General features: G+C 37.0%; 1 protein-coding gene across 1 annotated transcript in view; it reads right to left on the minus strand.

The window, feature by feature from the left end:
* EPB41L4A (erythrocyte membrane protein band 4.1 like 4A) overlaps positions 1-17,294 on the minus strand; it is a 127,819-nt gene that overhangs the window by 47,606 nt on the left and 62,919 nt on the right. Inside the window, exons 5-9 of the mRNA XM_032206190.1 lie at positions 15,527-15,624; positions 12,467-12,587; positions 7,988-8,075; positions 5,983-6,071; positions 5,539-5,602 (exon numbers count right to left, since the gene is read on the minus strand). Of these exons, the coding sequence (XP_032062081.1) occupies positions 5,539-5,602; positions 5,983-6,071; positions 7,988-8,075; positions 12,467-12,587; positions 15,527-15,624 (460 nt within the window). The remainder of the gene's footprint in view (positions 1-5,538; positions 5,603-5,982; positions 6,072-7,987; positions 8,076-12,466; positions 12,588-15,526; positions 15,625-17,294) is intronic.

Genomic DNA, 17,294 nt, shown 5'->3' on the forward strand with positions numbered 1-17,294 from the left:
CAGGAGACATAAGGAGGTATCATGTCCCACTACAGAACATACTGCCAGTGCATATACATGCGATACACATGCATTCACACATAACAGAAATATTAAAGGTAGTTCTGAAGTTACTGCTTAGAAACATTATTTGTTTCCTATTTGTGCCACGTCAGGCATGCACCTGGATACTATCAATTGTTAACTTCAATGGGAAATATTTTGTCTTTATATATTTACATAACGCATACCAGTCATAGCTTACATAATGGACAATGTATTACCAGTTACATAAGACTGATCTTTAAGAAAAAAGATCAAGAATTAAAATTAATAATGCTCTGTCCGTTTGTAGGAAGCATATCAAGATTAAAACAAAAGTATCTATATTTTTTATAACAATTGAAATAAATACTAAATAGGAACTTAGAAAAAACAAATTAATACCTTACTGTTAATGAATGTAGGCTTATCTAGGATTATTTTTTTTTAGTTCTTCTTCAAAATTGTTCACTACTGAAAATTTTTCTATCAAGATAAGTCAGTCTAACAATTTTTGACTCCAAAATGGTTAAAAAAAAAAAGATCCAATCTACTAAAAAATACCATCCCTACATTAACATCACTGCACTTGCTCACCTCCAGCCTCCCTGATCACCATTTGCATCAGTGGGTACAAATGATACAAAAGTATTTGTAATTCTTAAGCCATAGCAAAATTCAAAATTCTACTTTTGTATCCAATGCAAATATATGCTAAACTGGACTTAAGAACAGGAGGAACAGCTCATCATCCCCTGTTAAATCTTCTCAAGAAACAGTAAGAGGAATAAATCAAATGAAAGTTCCTGCCTAGAATCTGTAACTCAAGGTGGAATATACAAGAAAGGATTTAACTGGACCGCCTTATTAATGCAATTATTTTTCAGACTTCTAACATTTATGAAAAGCAAATAAGGAAGGACAAAAGGCAGGAAGAAAGGAACGAAGGAAAAAGTATACATGTATTTCCAGGGTTTTCCAAGACAATTTAAAAGAACACAATAATCTTGTATTTAGACAAGTTTCAGCCACCAGAATGGGGACTATTATGTGCTTTGGAACTGCCCTGAAATTCTTCTAGTAATCATCAGTGGTTGATATTGCTCCTGAAAACACTCTTTACCTACTGCACCTTATGAATTCAGCTGAGCATTTGACTAAGAAAGATTACAGAGGAAGACATGTCTTGAAAATGTGCAAATCATTTTTAATTGCACTGTTTGTGGGTTTGTTCTAACTTGAAGTAAACCAAATTTCAAAATCCCTCCAAACAAAAATTTCAGACTTCCAAAAGACCCTTCTCTTCAAACAAGAAATAATGAAAGCAAGTCTTTTGCACATTCAACACTTTCTGGTTTGGTGAAAGAGAAACATGAAAAGTTGCAAGGACAGAAACTTTGCATAAATTCTGGGAAGGGATGAAATCATTCACTTACATGTTCAGACACAGTGCAACCAAAGTAAAAGGCATTGTTACAGAAAATAGTATGGGGTTGCAGGGAACCCTACAGAAGTACTTGGTACCTACAGGCAAAAAAAGCTGCATGTCTCTAACTCCTGCACATTATTACATCTAAGTTCCCAACCTATAAAACCAAACCATGTTCTTCTCTGTTTTGTTCACTTCCTTAGCTGAGAGAAACCTGAAAAGAAAGCTGTGTTCCTCACACAGAGGAAGAACAGAGAATGCTGCATTCCCATCCAACCACTCGTCTTTAAGCAGCACGTCCTTTGGGATCAGGCCCTGTTTTGTTGCAGCAGGGGTCTTCCGCAGCCGCCTGTATTGCTGGATTATTTCTAGCAAGGTTGCTCAACAGACATCTATGCTACCAGGAATTATGCACAGGTATCAGATTTATGTCTTGATTTTCTTAAGGGAACCTGCACGAAAATACCCTTTCATCACCTTCAAAATTCTCTGCTATTGTTTGCAGTGTTCAGGGAACCCTCCTGTGCCACCCATACCAGAGAAAAGGTTCCTCGTTTCATGCTGTTACTTTGTGGGTTCACAGAAAGCCCACATGATTCTGTCTCAGAATTCAAAGCACATGTCCAGTCAGGGGACAATAAAATATTGATTCAATGATTAACATTACTGAAAAAGAGTTTCTTTCACCTGGTCTGGGTCTCACCATCTCACATATCAGGATAAGTCACTGATGGGCAAATACTAAGGGCAGTATTATGTTTATGAAGGGAGAACAGCAAGAGCTTTAGGGAGAAAAAATATAATACAGGCAAAGCAGTAAAAGATAAAATATCAATAGCCATGCTTGCACACAATAGCAACAGGTATGCAGGAAAAACACACAGAATAAACAAGTTAAATAAACAAGAAATCAGGAAATGTCCTTATAGAAGATATCTGCAAAATTACAAGAGCCTACCCTACAAAACGGGAAAGGTGAAGCACCTTATTTTATCGTAAGAGAGTAAGTATAAATATCTCGTGCTCATTAAATCATCAAGTTTATGAAAAGTGAAACAAAGTAAACACAGTAAACTCAGCAGCAGCAGCCATAAATAATTTATTTTGACACAGGCACCCCACAGATGTATTTCTGAGACAGCGCATGGACATGGAGCTGTACATTTAGACTGGCATTTCTAAACCTATCAAGGAGATCAGGATATCCACTTCCACCCATTTAATGGGAAGCACTCGCTCCAAGTCTTCTGGTAGGTTTGAAAAAACACAGACAAATTTATTTGAAGGAATACCAAAGATGTTTCCATAAGAAACCCCATTCAGCGGAAGCACAACACTTCACAGGCACTAAAAGCATGAAAGGCTTCCTCTTGATGAACACATGCATGTACCCCAGAAAGGTGCCTGTCAATGTAAAACTAGCTAGTGTGTGGAAACAAGAGTGACAACCCATCCTTCACAGAGTTTTCACCATGATATGGAAAATGGAATTCACAGAAAGCACTCTGAATTAATAATATGCTGTTTTTACTGTGTGATGTTAACTCCTTTGCTATATGCCATAAAGATCCAACCAAAACACAGGAAAGCCTCCATTATTTCACCTTTCCCTAAATATCTTCTGGCATGCTTTCCAACTAGTTTCAGTAGACGGCATGCTTCCACCTATTTCCTATGGAGAGTATTCCTCCTAAATGCCATTGCCTCTGAAGCTTTTCACTGATGTTTGGATTGTTTTTCTCTTTATGTAATTGTGCTCCTTGTCCCATACTTGTTAATAACTCATCCCTCCGAACACTTCTCCCTTCAAGTTTTCTTAGACTCATATCCATTTTCAGTCTGTACTCAAAAAAATATATGTACTTAAAATTTCAAAACACGTCCTTGTAAGCCCACTGTGTTTACTTCATCCAACAGTAAAAGGAAAAAAAAAAAAAAATGTTATCTTTCCACGGCAGGGAGACAAGAGTAGAAACAGCTCTCCAAATCTTCCTTTTGACTACTTATTGTGCCCTTCACCTCCTTCAAATTCTGGCAATATCTTCCTAGTAAATGAATTGCCTGGAAATGAGTTACACATTCCAGACTTGGTACACCACAGCTGTAACAAGTGAAGTATTAATGTCCTGTGCTGTGCAGTGATATCCCAGGATGCAGAACAAAGAGAAGTGGCATATTTGCTCTCTATCATATAACACAATCTGAAGTCCTATGGGGAAAAACAAAGCGATAGCATTTACTTCAAAACATGGAGGAATAAAAGGCATTTGTGAATAAAGTTTCAGGGAGTACTGGAACTTGTAGTCATATAAATAATCTGATCGTTTTTTCTTCCTCTGGGTGCAGAACACCAAAAATTGCTACAATTGGCTTTAATCCAGAGATTAAGACTACTGTTTACTTGTTCTAATCAATAATTTCTTTTTAAGTACCACCATCAGAACATTTACAAAAAGGAAGAGAAAGGTATTTCAGGGCCATTTTGGCATTTCTTTTACTAGCTAGGGTATGAAGCACTGTAGAAACACTTCAAATGAGTGTTAGCTGCAATGTAGATTATAATGATGGGCCACACCCTTGTACTTGCTGTTCGCTTAAACAGTTTCCTAAAAGTACCTGTCGAGACTTGAAATTACCAAGTGCTGTCAAAGTGTTTGTCTTAAAATCACAACAGCAAGTACTCACGAGCCATCAACATCCACAAACTAAACAACTTAAGCATATTTCCCAAAGGTCCCATTTTTTGTTTTTCAGCATGTTAAAAAAAAAAAAAAAAAAGAAAAAGAAAAAGAAAAAGTATACATATGTGCCATCAAACAGAAAGTACAGCATCACTACAGGGCAATCCGCACAAAGTCAAACTAGGACCTGTTTGCACATGAACAGGCATTCACCCTGCAAGTGAAACACTGGGAAAAGTTTTCCCAACCTTCCTCCAGCCTTCAAATATCTTTCTGATTTCAACAAATGCATCATCAGAAATAGACTACTCATGGATCACCACACCAAGCCACTTATGAGTAACAAAAGCATAACCTGCCAGTATGTTTCCACAAGCACAAGAAATGTTATCCATAACAGAACCAGCACAACCAGTCATTAGTATGCTCACATTTCCCAGCATGTACTGAAGGCATCAAATGGCCTCACAAAAAAAAAATCATGGATGAGACTAACAACCACTACAAAGATGAATGAACATGCATAGACAAAAGTATGCATAGACTATACTTCTTACAAAACTGTTTTGTCTATAAACTTTGTCTTGATATTCCAAGGAAGCCTACAAAGTATTTTCCAATAAAAATAAAAATTAACCTCAGCAGATTAAACTTATAATTCAACAAGATACCTAAAATCACAGATTGATTGCAATTATTTGCTTTATTACACTTCATAAGTTTCAGTACATCCTGAACATTTTCTCCTTCTCACTCACCAAGCTGCCTAAGTGACAAATATCCTCCTTCTTTTTTAACTGAATTAACCTAAAAACATCTTCTCTTGCTATCAGCTATCCTTGCTTCACTGGAACTAGCAATTTTTTTCTCTCAAATGGTATAACAGCACAATCACAATAAACTCTAAGAAATATGTTTCAAGAAACCTTGTGTAGCTGCTTCTGTCCTCAAGCTATTTTTGCCTTAAAGCTTCCTGCATTTTCCTTGCTCCAGGTTTTAATCAATTATACCTTTCCCCATAGATTCTGCCTTGTTTAAAAGCATTATGTAAAACCATAAACAAAGCACTGCAGAAACAGTTTACTCAAAGCACATTTGAGAATCATGGAGGTTTATTATAAAATTCCAACTTCAGAAAGTTCTCTCCCCCTGCCTGCAAAACATGAACTTTCTTCCTGATCTTTCTTTAACAAAAATGCAAGCACCATCAGGAACATATTACACTTAAAATTATTACACATAATTTTCTGGCAATAATTATCAATACAATTAATTTAACTTAGATGTTTTCTTGCAGTAATTTCAATAAAACTAATTAAACACTGGTGGATACAAGAAACTAGTGATTAATTAGATTTAAAATCACTTTTAATATTTTTTTTCTTATAGGCTTAAGTAAGAACTTACATCTTTTCCCAGGACTCTGAGTTCAAACTGTGTTTCCTTAAAATGAACTTTTGTAATTCTAGGCCTGTAATATTGGGGGAAAAAAAGACAGACAGTGAGACTAATTTCATAAATAATAAAACTTGAAGCTGTATGCATTTACATACAAAGACAAAAAAGGATTCACAGGTCAGATTATTTTTTTAGGTATGTACCAAATACCAATAGAAAATTAGCAGTACTTAAAGATACCAGCACGAGTATGGTAAATTGGAAATATTTTTTTCAATACTTGCATTATAAAAGAATTTTTTTTTTTCATGTATAATACATACACGGATTAGGAATTCCAACTATATATTTTTAATAATACAATTATACTTTCAAACTTATAGCACAAATCACGTATCTCTGTACAGTATCATTGTACAGATATAGCACAGAATACAGTTAAACTATACCTACCAGAAATATTTTCCTACTTGTTTTTTATTCTTGTAGACAACAACTCCTATGGGTGTTAATCCTAAAAAGTATTCAGATTTGTTTTCACCCTATAAAATAAAAGCATATGCCACTCAGTTATTTGCATTTGCAGTTGGTATCAGTGTAGCTGTGAGGTCTGGTGGAGGATGCCAGCATGGTGACTGGCTTGAACACACTGGTTTACACTCCCTGCAAACAGGAAAGCAGGACTTCATCTACCAAGAGTAACTCCTGTACAAAAACTTCTATGCACAGATGCAAAGAGGCAAGAAAGAGCAGGGGTGAGGGACTGTCGCTTTCCACATCCTATGGTGAAACACCAACAGCAAACAGGTAACTGCCATGTTGAGCTTCACACTTAGGCCCCTACTGCAGGGTGTTAGGGCAGGTCTAGGGCAGGTCTTTATCCCATGGTGCAAAGGGGAAGCAGAAACAGAACCAACAAGGAAGTCTTTCCTAGAACCTAACTACTACATTTTAACCCTTCCACCTTTATGAATAATCATCACTACCATGGCAATACCTTATGACACAGAAGGTGTTCAAAGGACTGAAAAACTTTTGCATGAGTTTGCAAGAAAGTCATCTCCAAAACCTAGCCCACCTGCCTGCTTGAGGGAATACTGAATAACCCTGCAAGCACTAAACCTGCAGAGCACAAACCACAAAAAATACCCGCTGTGAGACTGAGTGACTGTAGAAAGTGCCCTCCTGTATGTGAGAAAGCTCAAGCACACCTCCATGAGCTCTGCTTCTGATCCTCAGTGAACTAACCACATAGGGCATGTTTGCTTTTAAGGTGACTAACCAAGCAGAAGACCTGTGGTTCTTTATGCACACTGCTCCATCCTAGAATGGGGGCTTTTGTTGCTACTGTAATACAAATAGTAAGAAATACTCATGGGTCAGTCTTGGGGATGAATGATGCACCCCTCATTACCCAGGCAGGAACCCCTTTGCACAGCATAAGCAAACTAAGGAGACAGAAAAAAAAATCTAGACTCTGCTAATTTAACAAGGTTTTGTTGGGTCATGTCAAAGCCTGTTCCAGTAACTCCCCCAGCTTCCTATGGGTGGGAGGGGCACAGAGCATTGGATATGAATATGATCAAGCCACAGGGTACATTAAAAATACTTAATATTGTGGGCTACACAATTTTCAGCAGGAAATACATACTTAATCTTCTGGTATTATCTTGATTTCTTTATTTTCTTTCAAGTAATTTTACAGCGTTCTGACATCTGACTCTGAACTGTCTACTTTACAACTCCTCATTTGAAGTTCTGATTTTCATTTATTCAAAAAAAACCTGCCACAAGCACAATTATTCAAACAAGATAGGATGATGTTTCCACCAGGAGCACATAGCCTCCAGGTAATGACTTGGATCCAATCCCAACACACGTTGTTTTACAAAAGAAGTGGAGGCATTTGCTGAGGCAATATAGACAACCTACAGTGCTGCATGATACAGCAGAGAAAAAGCTGGAAACAAGCTCCATCTCTTTAGCAACACCATCACAATCAACATCAAAACAGGCCTGACATGCTGCTGATGCTATCCCCACATTATTTTTTGAAATAGTTTTGAAAAGTTAGCAGCACTCACTTCTGTTATTTACACAAGAATAATGAAAAAATTATTGTGTCAAAGACAAATGTTATAACCCTCTCTCATTTCTTCTGACACTTGCACTGATAACTTATTACTTATAGGAATTGTTTTTTTCCCCAGAGTAGAGACAATTGTCTTTTGTAGGTGTAACACACGCACAACCTTTCATCTGAAAACCATTAAGCTGATGCACATGTGAATGCCCCATTCAGTCTGTAAATAAGTCTTCCTTTGCTTTCCTTAATTAAGTACGCTATTTTCTTTCAGGTTATTCTGTGGTGATTAAATTGTATAAACACTCTCCCGCACAATAGTACATGAGATTTTTTGTGTTGCTATCAAGTTTAAAATAGTTAAACAATACTTACATAAACAGGATGGAGGTCCACTCCATACATTTCCAGGGATTTGGCTACCCCTAAGTAGTTTGCTTCTGCCTCAGCAGGAACTTGACCCCTGTAAAGAAAATTCTGCATAAGAACATTGCACTTCCAGTCAATGTATTAAAATAAGTCATATTGATAAATTCAGTTTGCTGGATGGGTATGCAACCCTTCCTGCCACTCATTGGTACTGGCACTCTGCTTACGTACTGTAAGCTCTAAGGAAGACTGGACAGTACGCACAAACTTTTACTAAAGTCTCTGCTATATGATCCTATGACAGATGCATGCTATCAAATATAAAATATACATATACTGCAGTGGCTAATCTTTTCCCTGCTGTCACAAACACACTTCAAACATTCTGTGCTTGGGTTTCAATATGCAAAATAGGTCTTTCAAATACCTACATGATTATTAATAAAGCAGGAGTGGAGTGACTGACTGGGGGACAATCTCCCCTCAGCTGTGCCAAAGCTACAAAGGGTTTCTGAAAGCAGGGTTCATGACTTCAGATAAAATATTCTTTTCTTTGTAAAATCTCGTCTACAGGAAGTCACACCAACTGGTAATACCTAAGCCTGCTACTGTGAAAACAAAGTTTAGAGTCTGTCACAAGAGATTAGCAGTTTCAAAGATCCAGCTCGCCTTCCCATCTGCAAATATCAATTCATCATTCAAAAACTAATGTCAGCTGAATGCTGGTAAGAAACAATAGGGGAAATCTGGTGGAAGAAAAGAAAAAAAAAAAAGAAAGAAAGAAAGACTGGGCTATTAGGAACATATAAATACATTCAAAGTCTCCAAAAGTAAGCATATCCTCAGAATTTAATTGGTTCTTCCCTTAATAACTGCCATTGATACAAAAGCTAAAAATATGATAAAAAGAATGTGCAACCAAAACCAGTTTCTCTGGGCATAACCAACAGGAGCAAGGTACATGCAGTGCCATAGCTGTCTTGGAAAAATGTTTCCATGCTGGGCTCAAGATAAAGAAGCTCTTTCTAGATCTCTACATCACCAATCCATCCCTAAAATGTCTCTGGTAGACAAGACAACTGAGGATATGTTCTCAGCCCAGTCCAGCTTCAAAATTCATAACCAAATCATAGAATCATAAGGGTTGGAAAAAGACCTCCAAGGTCATCTGGTCCAACCATCCCCCTACCACCAGTGTCACCCAACAAACCATGTCCCTAAGCACCATGTCCAACCTTTCCTTGAACAACCCCAGGGATGGTGACTCCACCACTTCCCTGGGCAACCCGTCCCAATGCCTGACTGCTCTTTCTGAGAAGAAATGTCTCCTCATTTCCAACCTGAACCTCCCCTGGCACAACTCGAGGCCATTCCCTCTAGTTCTATGGTCTCACTATCACACAGAAGTCAATGCTAGCAGTGCTGAACCAGCAGTGTGTGTACACCTCGGTTTCACACTATTTTCTGATGCTTCTGAGACCTAACTGTGGCCAGCAGCAAAAGAGTATCAGAGAGGTCAATGAAAAACCATACAAAACACTATTTTTAAGGCAGCTCTCATTCTACAACCACAGTTTCCCTGGCTTCTGAATTTCCTTTTTAAGGCTACAAACTTTTGAGGCAAATGGGATTTGATCTGATTTATTACATTAATGACTATAGAAACTTAAGAGAGAGGAATGAAGTGGCCTGATACATAGGAATTCATCTCAGCTTTTAGTTCTGAAACATAACCTCTGTGATGTTGAACCAAACTCTCTGTGCCTCAGTTTCCATCTTCTAGAGCAGAGAAAAAAAAAAGAAAAAAAAAAACCACAGTATTTTTTCTTCATAAAAGACCTACAGTAAGGCTCTCTGTAATGCATCAGTTAATATAGAGCAGACAGGCCACCATACATAAATAATTACTGAACAAGAGACTCTCTTCCTTTTAAAAAGAAAACTCAAGTCGATGTGGCGACTGGCACAGACTCCAATTACAACAGAATTTTTCAAAGAGAACAGCTGTGTCTCTGCACTAATAGCTATTATCATTAAACAAGGCACAAATAACACTAACATGCAAAACTACAGGCAAGGAATTAATTAACCTTTATCCAGATTGTGGCTTTATTATAGCAAGAGAATCAAGAAATCTAGATCTACATACAAGATGGCTAGTTCTGATTATCTCTACATAATTTTGACAAAGGGCATGATGAACATATTCATAAAATGTTTCTTACTGCTCTCATGTTAATAAATGGTTATATCACAATTGCACCTAACTTGGACTTGTTAGAACAAGCTTCCTTACACTTACCAGGAACATGAAGTTGGAGATAAGCAAGTAAATGTTTATTTTGGCTTTATGTACTGTTGAACTTCTTTCATATGTTTTATTTTCAAAACCAGTTTTACATTTTGCATTTTTGAAGGCATTGTGGTCTAATATTGGCAGGTTGGGAAGCCAAATCTCTCTGATTTATAGTGCTTTCATGCAGCAACTGCTGGTTCTGCCTCTATTACTCAGACACCAAGAGGACTTCTGCCTAAAACTAACCTCACTGAAAGTATTCTATATGTAGAATGCTATTTCTGTAAAAAAAAAAAAAAAAAAAAAAAAAAAAAGCAAGTGGGGTAGAAAGTGGCTCTGAACTACTGTGTTATTTTTGTTGTGTTTTGTTTTTTTTTTTCTCTTTTTTTCTAAGTATTTTTTTATGTCCAGAGACAGTATAGAGTTAAACCTTCTCTTTAAGACGAGTGTTTTCAGACCTTCTGCATGTGTATATAGCATTTAAGCTACATTTGTACAGGCTACATTTCTGGCACTGCTTTCCACAAATTCTTTACTGGAAATTACATTCTTTTCTCCAACTTCCATATGAAACTGCTATATTTTCCCTCTCCAAGCAACTACGGAATTAATGGGACCAAAGGATGCTAGTTCTTATCTTGCTCTCCTTATCTGTTTGGCAATGCAGTGCATCTCCTACTTGTCCTTATAGTTTGGCTTCATACTACAAGTAATCAAGAGATATTTTATGCACAAATTGCAGTCTGACAGATAATCAACTGACAGCCAAAGCAGCAACTTGGGGCCCACCATCAGGCAGAAATTACCCAGTATGTCAAAGATCTTGGATGTTTCATGTCCATATTTCGATCTTGGATGTTTCATGTCCAAGGTGATTATTGTTCCAGTACAGGGAAGATGGAGAGCTGAAGCTTTACAGTCTCACAGAATCAACCTCTTTTCCAACTTTTACCAAGGTTAAATTGGGATTGCATGAATCTCTCAGGTCTGCTGATATACCTGTTTCAGATCTCTGGTTCTCCTTTGTCCTGTCTCCAGTAACCATAACATTCTCCTCCTACAATCTCTTCAACAGCTGTTGTTGCCAAATACCATAAGTCTATCTTATTTCTGCTCTCTCAGCTCCTTCTCATAAAGAGCTGCTTCTCCTGTCACAAAAGAAATGTTTTCAGGTACACTTTTGATGTCTGCAAACTTCTGTAGTGCCTGGTTCAGTTTAAATTAGAATTCCTCTGAGGCCCACCAGATATCCTCTGTTCCCACTACATTAAGGTTTCGTGTAAAGTTTTGGAACTTGTTTGCTTTTTGTCTCCACACGAGCACTACAAATTCCCTGAGCTATACAGTGCTGCCTGATGACTGTTTCTAGGTGCTGCTTTTTTTCTTATGAATCATACATTCTTCCTTACCATAGAATCTATTATATTGGCCACTGCCAATACATTTTACAGAAGATATGTTGGTTAATAAAATGAAAGGACTTTATGCTTGTAAAACAAAACTGACTCTTTAATTCATGCAGATGTTGCAACTGACTTTATCACTTAAACTGTGGGCATACAAACTGCTTTCCTGGTACCTCCTGCAATGTGAGCTGCTGCTACAAAGATTCATGCAGGTTGCTACAAGCACTCCTTCATTACCACAGCTAAGGATCTGGCAAGAAAATAGAGGCTTCATTGTACTAAGTTCTGCACATTATTACATTAAACGTGTTTTTGTCCTAACAGTTCATTATTTGAATACACAGGGCAGTACTAAGAAAAGAAATATTATTATACCCATTTTACAGACAGCAGACTGAGGCATGTGCATAGTAAGCAACTTGTTCAAAATTATGCAGGAAACCTGACCTGAAACAAGGAACTGAACTCAAAGATGTCAAAAGATTTTGATTTCATTCTCTTGCACTACAAACTAAGAGGAAATTGAAGTGCTATTAAAACTGCTGGTTCACAAACATCAACACCAAGGTCTGATAAATATCCTATTTCCAACCATTTTCTTATTTGGTTTCTAAAATAATAACTGCAACTATGGAAAATGTTTGCTGTTACGGAGTAACACAACTGGATGCTCTGTGCTCTTTTCTTGAGCCACTGCACAACAAGGTGCTACCTTTTCCTACCTACCAAGCATCTTTGAACCCAATTTTACCTGAAAAGCTCACAACAGTACTAAATTCTTACATCAGAGTTTTGTGAATCCGTTCTATGGCATCTTCCAACTCTTCTTTCTGGTCTGGAACAAAGCGGTACTCTGAGACGTAACCTGCAGTGTGCTTATAAGGGTCGTAGTCTCCCAGCTCAGCTGAAGTGCAAAAAAAAAAAAAAAAAAAAGAGAAAAAGGGTTACACACTTTCAATGTTTTATGTTAACCAAAAAACCTGTTATCTAATACACCTATTTGTGCTAATTCGCTTCTTTCCAAGTGACTGTAAATTGACTATGCAATCAGTTAAAAATTCAGAAGTCTACCTTTCCTTAGAAGAAAAGTAGAAAATACCCTTCGGTTTATATATAGAACTGTACATAATAGCTCATATAAAAACAAGCAAGCATGTCTTCAATCATTTTTAAAGAGAAACGGAAGGTTCAAACAGCTGGAAGTTTTGACAGGAAACGTACCACTTCTACAGGACTAAATCTGAACTCATCAAGCCAGCAACGTTGAACTTTGATGCCATATGTTATTTGGCAGCATATGTAAAACAGGTGGAAAAGCAAAGCCTAGTTTTTTGGAATATCTATGCCCTCATGATATGCTGTAACATTAAAGATGGAACTGATCCATACTGCTGCTAGGACTTTTAATGGAAATGTCAGCGTGGGAACAGGTATGGAGACAAATATCCCAAAGTACCTGGAAGTAGGCTCTTCTACAGGTAAGCATCATTTCTTGTAAGGAAATACAAGACTTCAGTCTTCAATAAAATACCAATATATTCTCTGAACATGAAATTATTTTTTTTAATCAAAATAATTTTCTAATTTAATATTTCTAAAGGAAAAAAAAATCAATGAGTAGGCAATATAATTTTCTTTGAAACAACCTTGAATTCACATACGTTGCTCAGATTAATTTACCCATTGCTATCCAACTATTAAATACGCATGTACCTTTTTCAGAACTCTCTTCTAACGATCTTTATATTCATATCTATCTGAGAAAACCTCATGAAATTAATATTTCTATGTTTTTCTATAAACTGGGTAAAAGCAGAATAAATTGGGCTTTTATGAGAAAACCTTCACTGAAGGTTTCTATCCAGTCTCCACCGAAGGAAAAAACATAGCTAAATGGAGGTTACAAGAGCCATGAAGAAAGAGTCATCTCGTAACTCACATTTCTTTCTAGATCCTAATAGTTTCTAGATCAAGAAAGTGATCTGTTCAGTAGAGGTGTTCAGATGTTTCTCAAAATATCTCCACAAAAACAATATGGTTCTTGCATGTAACAGGAACAGCAGGACAAATACAACAGCAAAATTTTCAGTTTTGCCAATGGGAAAAAAAAATCAGAATAAAACCCAGAATTGGTATATTCTGCAAACTGTGCCATAGGTGCTGATTTTTGCACCATCATCACTGTAATAGTCTGCAGTCTTTGCCATGAAAGGAGGAAAATGACTGATGTGCTATGGACAGGTTCTGCACAGACACCAGAGATGACACCCAGGCACAACCTGAATGGTGCAAGCAGGGCCTGTGGCTGGAACAGGATTTGGCCAGAGGACTCTGGGAGACCACATGTCCCCTGGGCTCCTTCTAAGCCTGGCAGCTGATAGCTCCAATGACTCCCTCAGAGAAGCAGGTTCTCAGCCATTACTGAATTTCCACAAAAGGAAAACCATCTTGGTTTGGAAAAGAAAGAAACAGAGTCTGGCACATGACTCAGAGAAACCATTGACCTCAGTGCTAATGCATTAAGTTGATATTCTAAGTATCTGACATGAATGTTTCTCAGTTGTCAATTTACATAAATTAAACACTTGGAAGCCCTAAATAATAACAGCAATAAACAAATGAATATAGTAAGCTTTTTAGAGAGCCAATGGGAATGTACATTTACTGGTGCCAGGACTATATTTAACCCACAGCATCTAATTTTTGTCATACTTTACCTTCCCTTTCTCACATGAGCTTCCTCATTTTTTTCCAATAGAATATCTGAGATTAGAATCATACAAACAAGATGCTTCACACATGCAGTATAGTTTCAGGGAAGGCATATATGCCAGTAATGTGAGAAGTACAAACAGTTTTTTCAGAGAATGATGTGTCACTTTTCTTATATGGTGAAAAGTTATTTTAAAATAATTTCACAAAAAACAAAAATTGCATGAAATTTTAGCTTTTCCACAATCCATGGAATACACTGTGAAATTCTGCATACTGCCTACTCATATTTCACATACAAGTTATTCTGAAATGGAAATGAAACAAGGTCCATTTTTTAATGCCGTACTGTGTTGAGTCACATTTGGAATACCAGTAATGCAAATAATCTTTGCTTAATTCAAATCACACACAAGAAATATAAATTTAACAAGTTATAGACTCAGGCTGCAGTGTGGCTCATCATATGATTTTTGGTTACTGACTGTATTTGAATAATGAGCTTGAATTGCAGTGTGAAAGGAATAGCTGGCTGGTAGACAGACAGCTCCTTTCTAAATGACTGTTAGTTCCATCAAATGCAGAGGATATAACATCCACTGAATGCAGAAAAATGACAGGTAGATTAAAATTCTCCACTTCAGGTCAAAACATATCCTCCCTTCAAGCAGAGGCATATTCATATTGACATAATGTAATTTTGAAAGATTCTTTTATTTGACACACTTTGTGGCTGGAGGCTGCCAATATCCCATCAAATCTGTAAGCTTTGTGATGAAGAAAAAAAAATACACCACAGAAAAAGACGTGCTTTTCACATACTCCATATGCTACGTAAAGTCATAAGGTTGAAAGTACAAAATAAGGTATCCCTAAGCAAGGTAAAAACTGTTTGGCATAGTCAGCAGACTGGCTTCCCAGTTTCTTTTTGTGTTAGTTTCCAAATGATTTCCACGTAATCTGTTCAGAATGTTTATCTCTTTACAGTTCTATAGCTGAAATCAATCGCATTAGCTTTGTTCTGTTCTGAAATGGGTGGCAAACGTGTTAGTGAAGTCCTCAAGTAACACTTAAATGAATCATAATACAGGCTTAACAAAGAGAAGCTTGCAGCTGGCCAGAGGAACTTACACTGAATTACGTATGCTCCCAGCTGTGCTGCAGTGTTGACTGGGCAAGGCAAGCGGCCCTGTAAGATGTCTTGCTTGACCTGCAAGAAAAACTGATACCTAAAACACAGAGAGAACACAAAACTATTATTTCAATATTGGGTCTGCTGCACCACATAATGTTTCATCATCTTCCATTTTACTGATGACACACCACACAGCATAACTATATGACAGTCAAAAACTGTATTTTACATCTGAATTACTTTTCTCCTTTTGACCTTTAAATGATAACTAAGGTTAACCTAGTGAAAGAACACAGGTAAGGGAGAACCCTGCAGTTTTCCCATCTGCTTGCATCATGTAGATAAAAATAATTTTCTCATAAAAATGTAATTTCTCTCTTTAGACTTTCATAGAGCAGTCAGGAAGTTGCAAAGAGGGCTTGAAACCAGAAAAAAAAAAAAAAAAGTGTAAGAAATCTATCAATTGGCCACTGATCAGTGGATCACCATTCCGAAGAACTCAACACCTCTTGACTCAAAGGTTTCCTCTGATACCAGAATAACAAGTCTAGCGGAAAAAACAGCAGATTTCATTGAGTCCATTCCCTTGTGAAAAAACAGGTGAGCATATAATCAACAGCTCTTCATATCTGTCAGCATGGGGGACTCCTTGCCTTTGAACAGACATAGCAAAGCTAAAATGCAATTTTCAAAACCATAACCTACTTCTACACTTGATGAAGCACATATGCAGGCCTCAAAGAGAATCCACACCAAATCTCAAATCAGCAACATAAGAGAAGTGAAGATAATACCAAAGTTTTAAAAGAGTATTTTTAACTGATGACATTTAAGCAGGTAGTGTCTTTTTACTTTCTGCCATTACCTCTAATGCAAACCAAACACCTTAGAAGCTGCTTTGTCAGTCTCTAGTGTGCCTGTTCAGCATGTCAGACAAATTACTCAGATATCACACCATTTAAGCACAAGTATCTACATTTGCCACAACTTCCCCTGTTTTTCAAATGCTGCACTTACAGTGAAACAACATGCAAAAAAAAAAAAAAAAAAAAAAAAAAAAAAAGGAAAAGTAATACAGAAGGAAACATGCCATCATACAAAGGCTCTGTTTGGTTTTGGAATTCGCCATATTCATTATAGGATATCCCTTTACACAATAGGCTTTGTGTGTTTTTACTGCAACAGATTTACACAGCATTTCACACCATTTTAAACAAACGTCTTGCACCAGCTTCATACAAAAGCAACACTGAAGAGGTAGCTTCTTAAATAAAAAATGGTCATCCAGAGGTGCATATGGCTTTCTTACTACTCACCAACTCAGTTTGATTTACATTTAGCTACACTGCAACTAACTTATTCTGTTTTAGCACAGGTCACTTATGAAAGCACCTTGAAACGCTCTGCAAGTTCAAAGAGCAGTTATCGTGATCTCAGGGAAGTTTGCAAACTGCAAGTGTTGTGACAGTTGATCCACAAAATCATTTAAGATCCATTCAAAATTACTAGACTTGATCAGCCCAGATGAGCCTCTTTTTAAGGATGCTAATTTCTTTCTCAATAGTGATACCCTACCATTTGTGCAGTGCCAGACATTACAGAAAGAATACCCATCATCAAAAAAATGGTTAACATTCTCCACCTCTAAGGGCCACGGAGCTGAATAACATTTTTTTTTGGATTTTTTTTTTTGGCAGTGTTAGAAAACATGAAGTACATACACTCTAAGTGTTTTCTCTATCTAAGCAATACCTCAGTACTAAT

Source organism: Aythya fuligula, chromosome Z (assembly GCF_009819795.1).
Source record: "Aythya fuligula isolate bAytFul2 chromosome Z, bAytFul2.pri, whole genome shotgun sequence".
NCBI lineage: Eukaryota > Metazoa > Chordata > Aves > Anseriformes > Anatidae > Aythya > Aythya fuligula.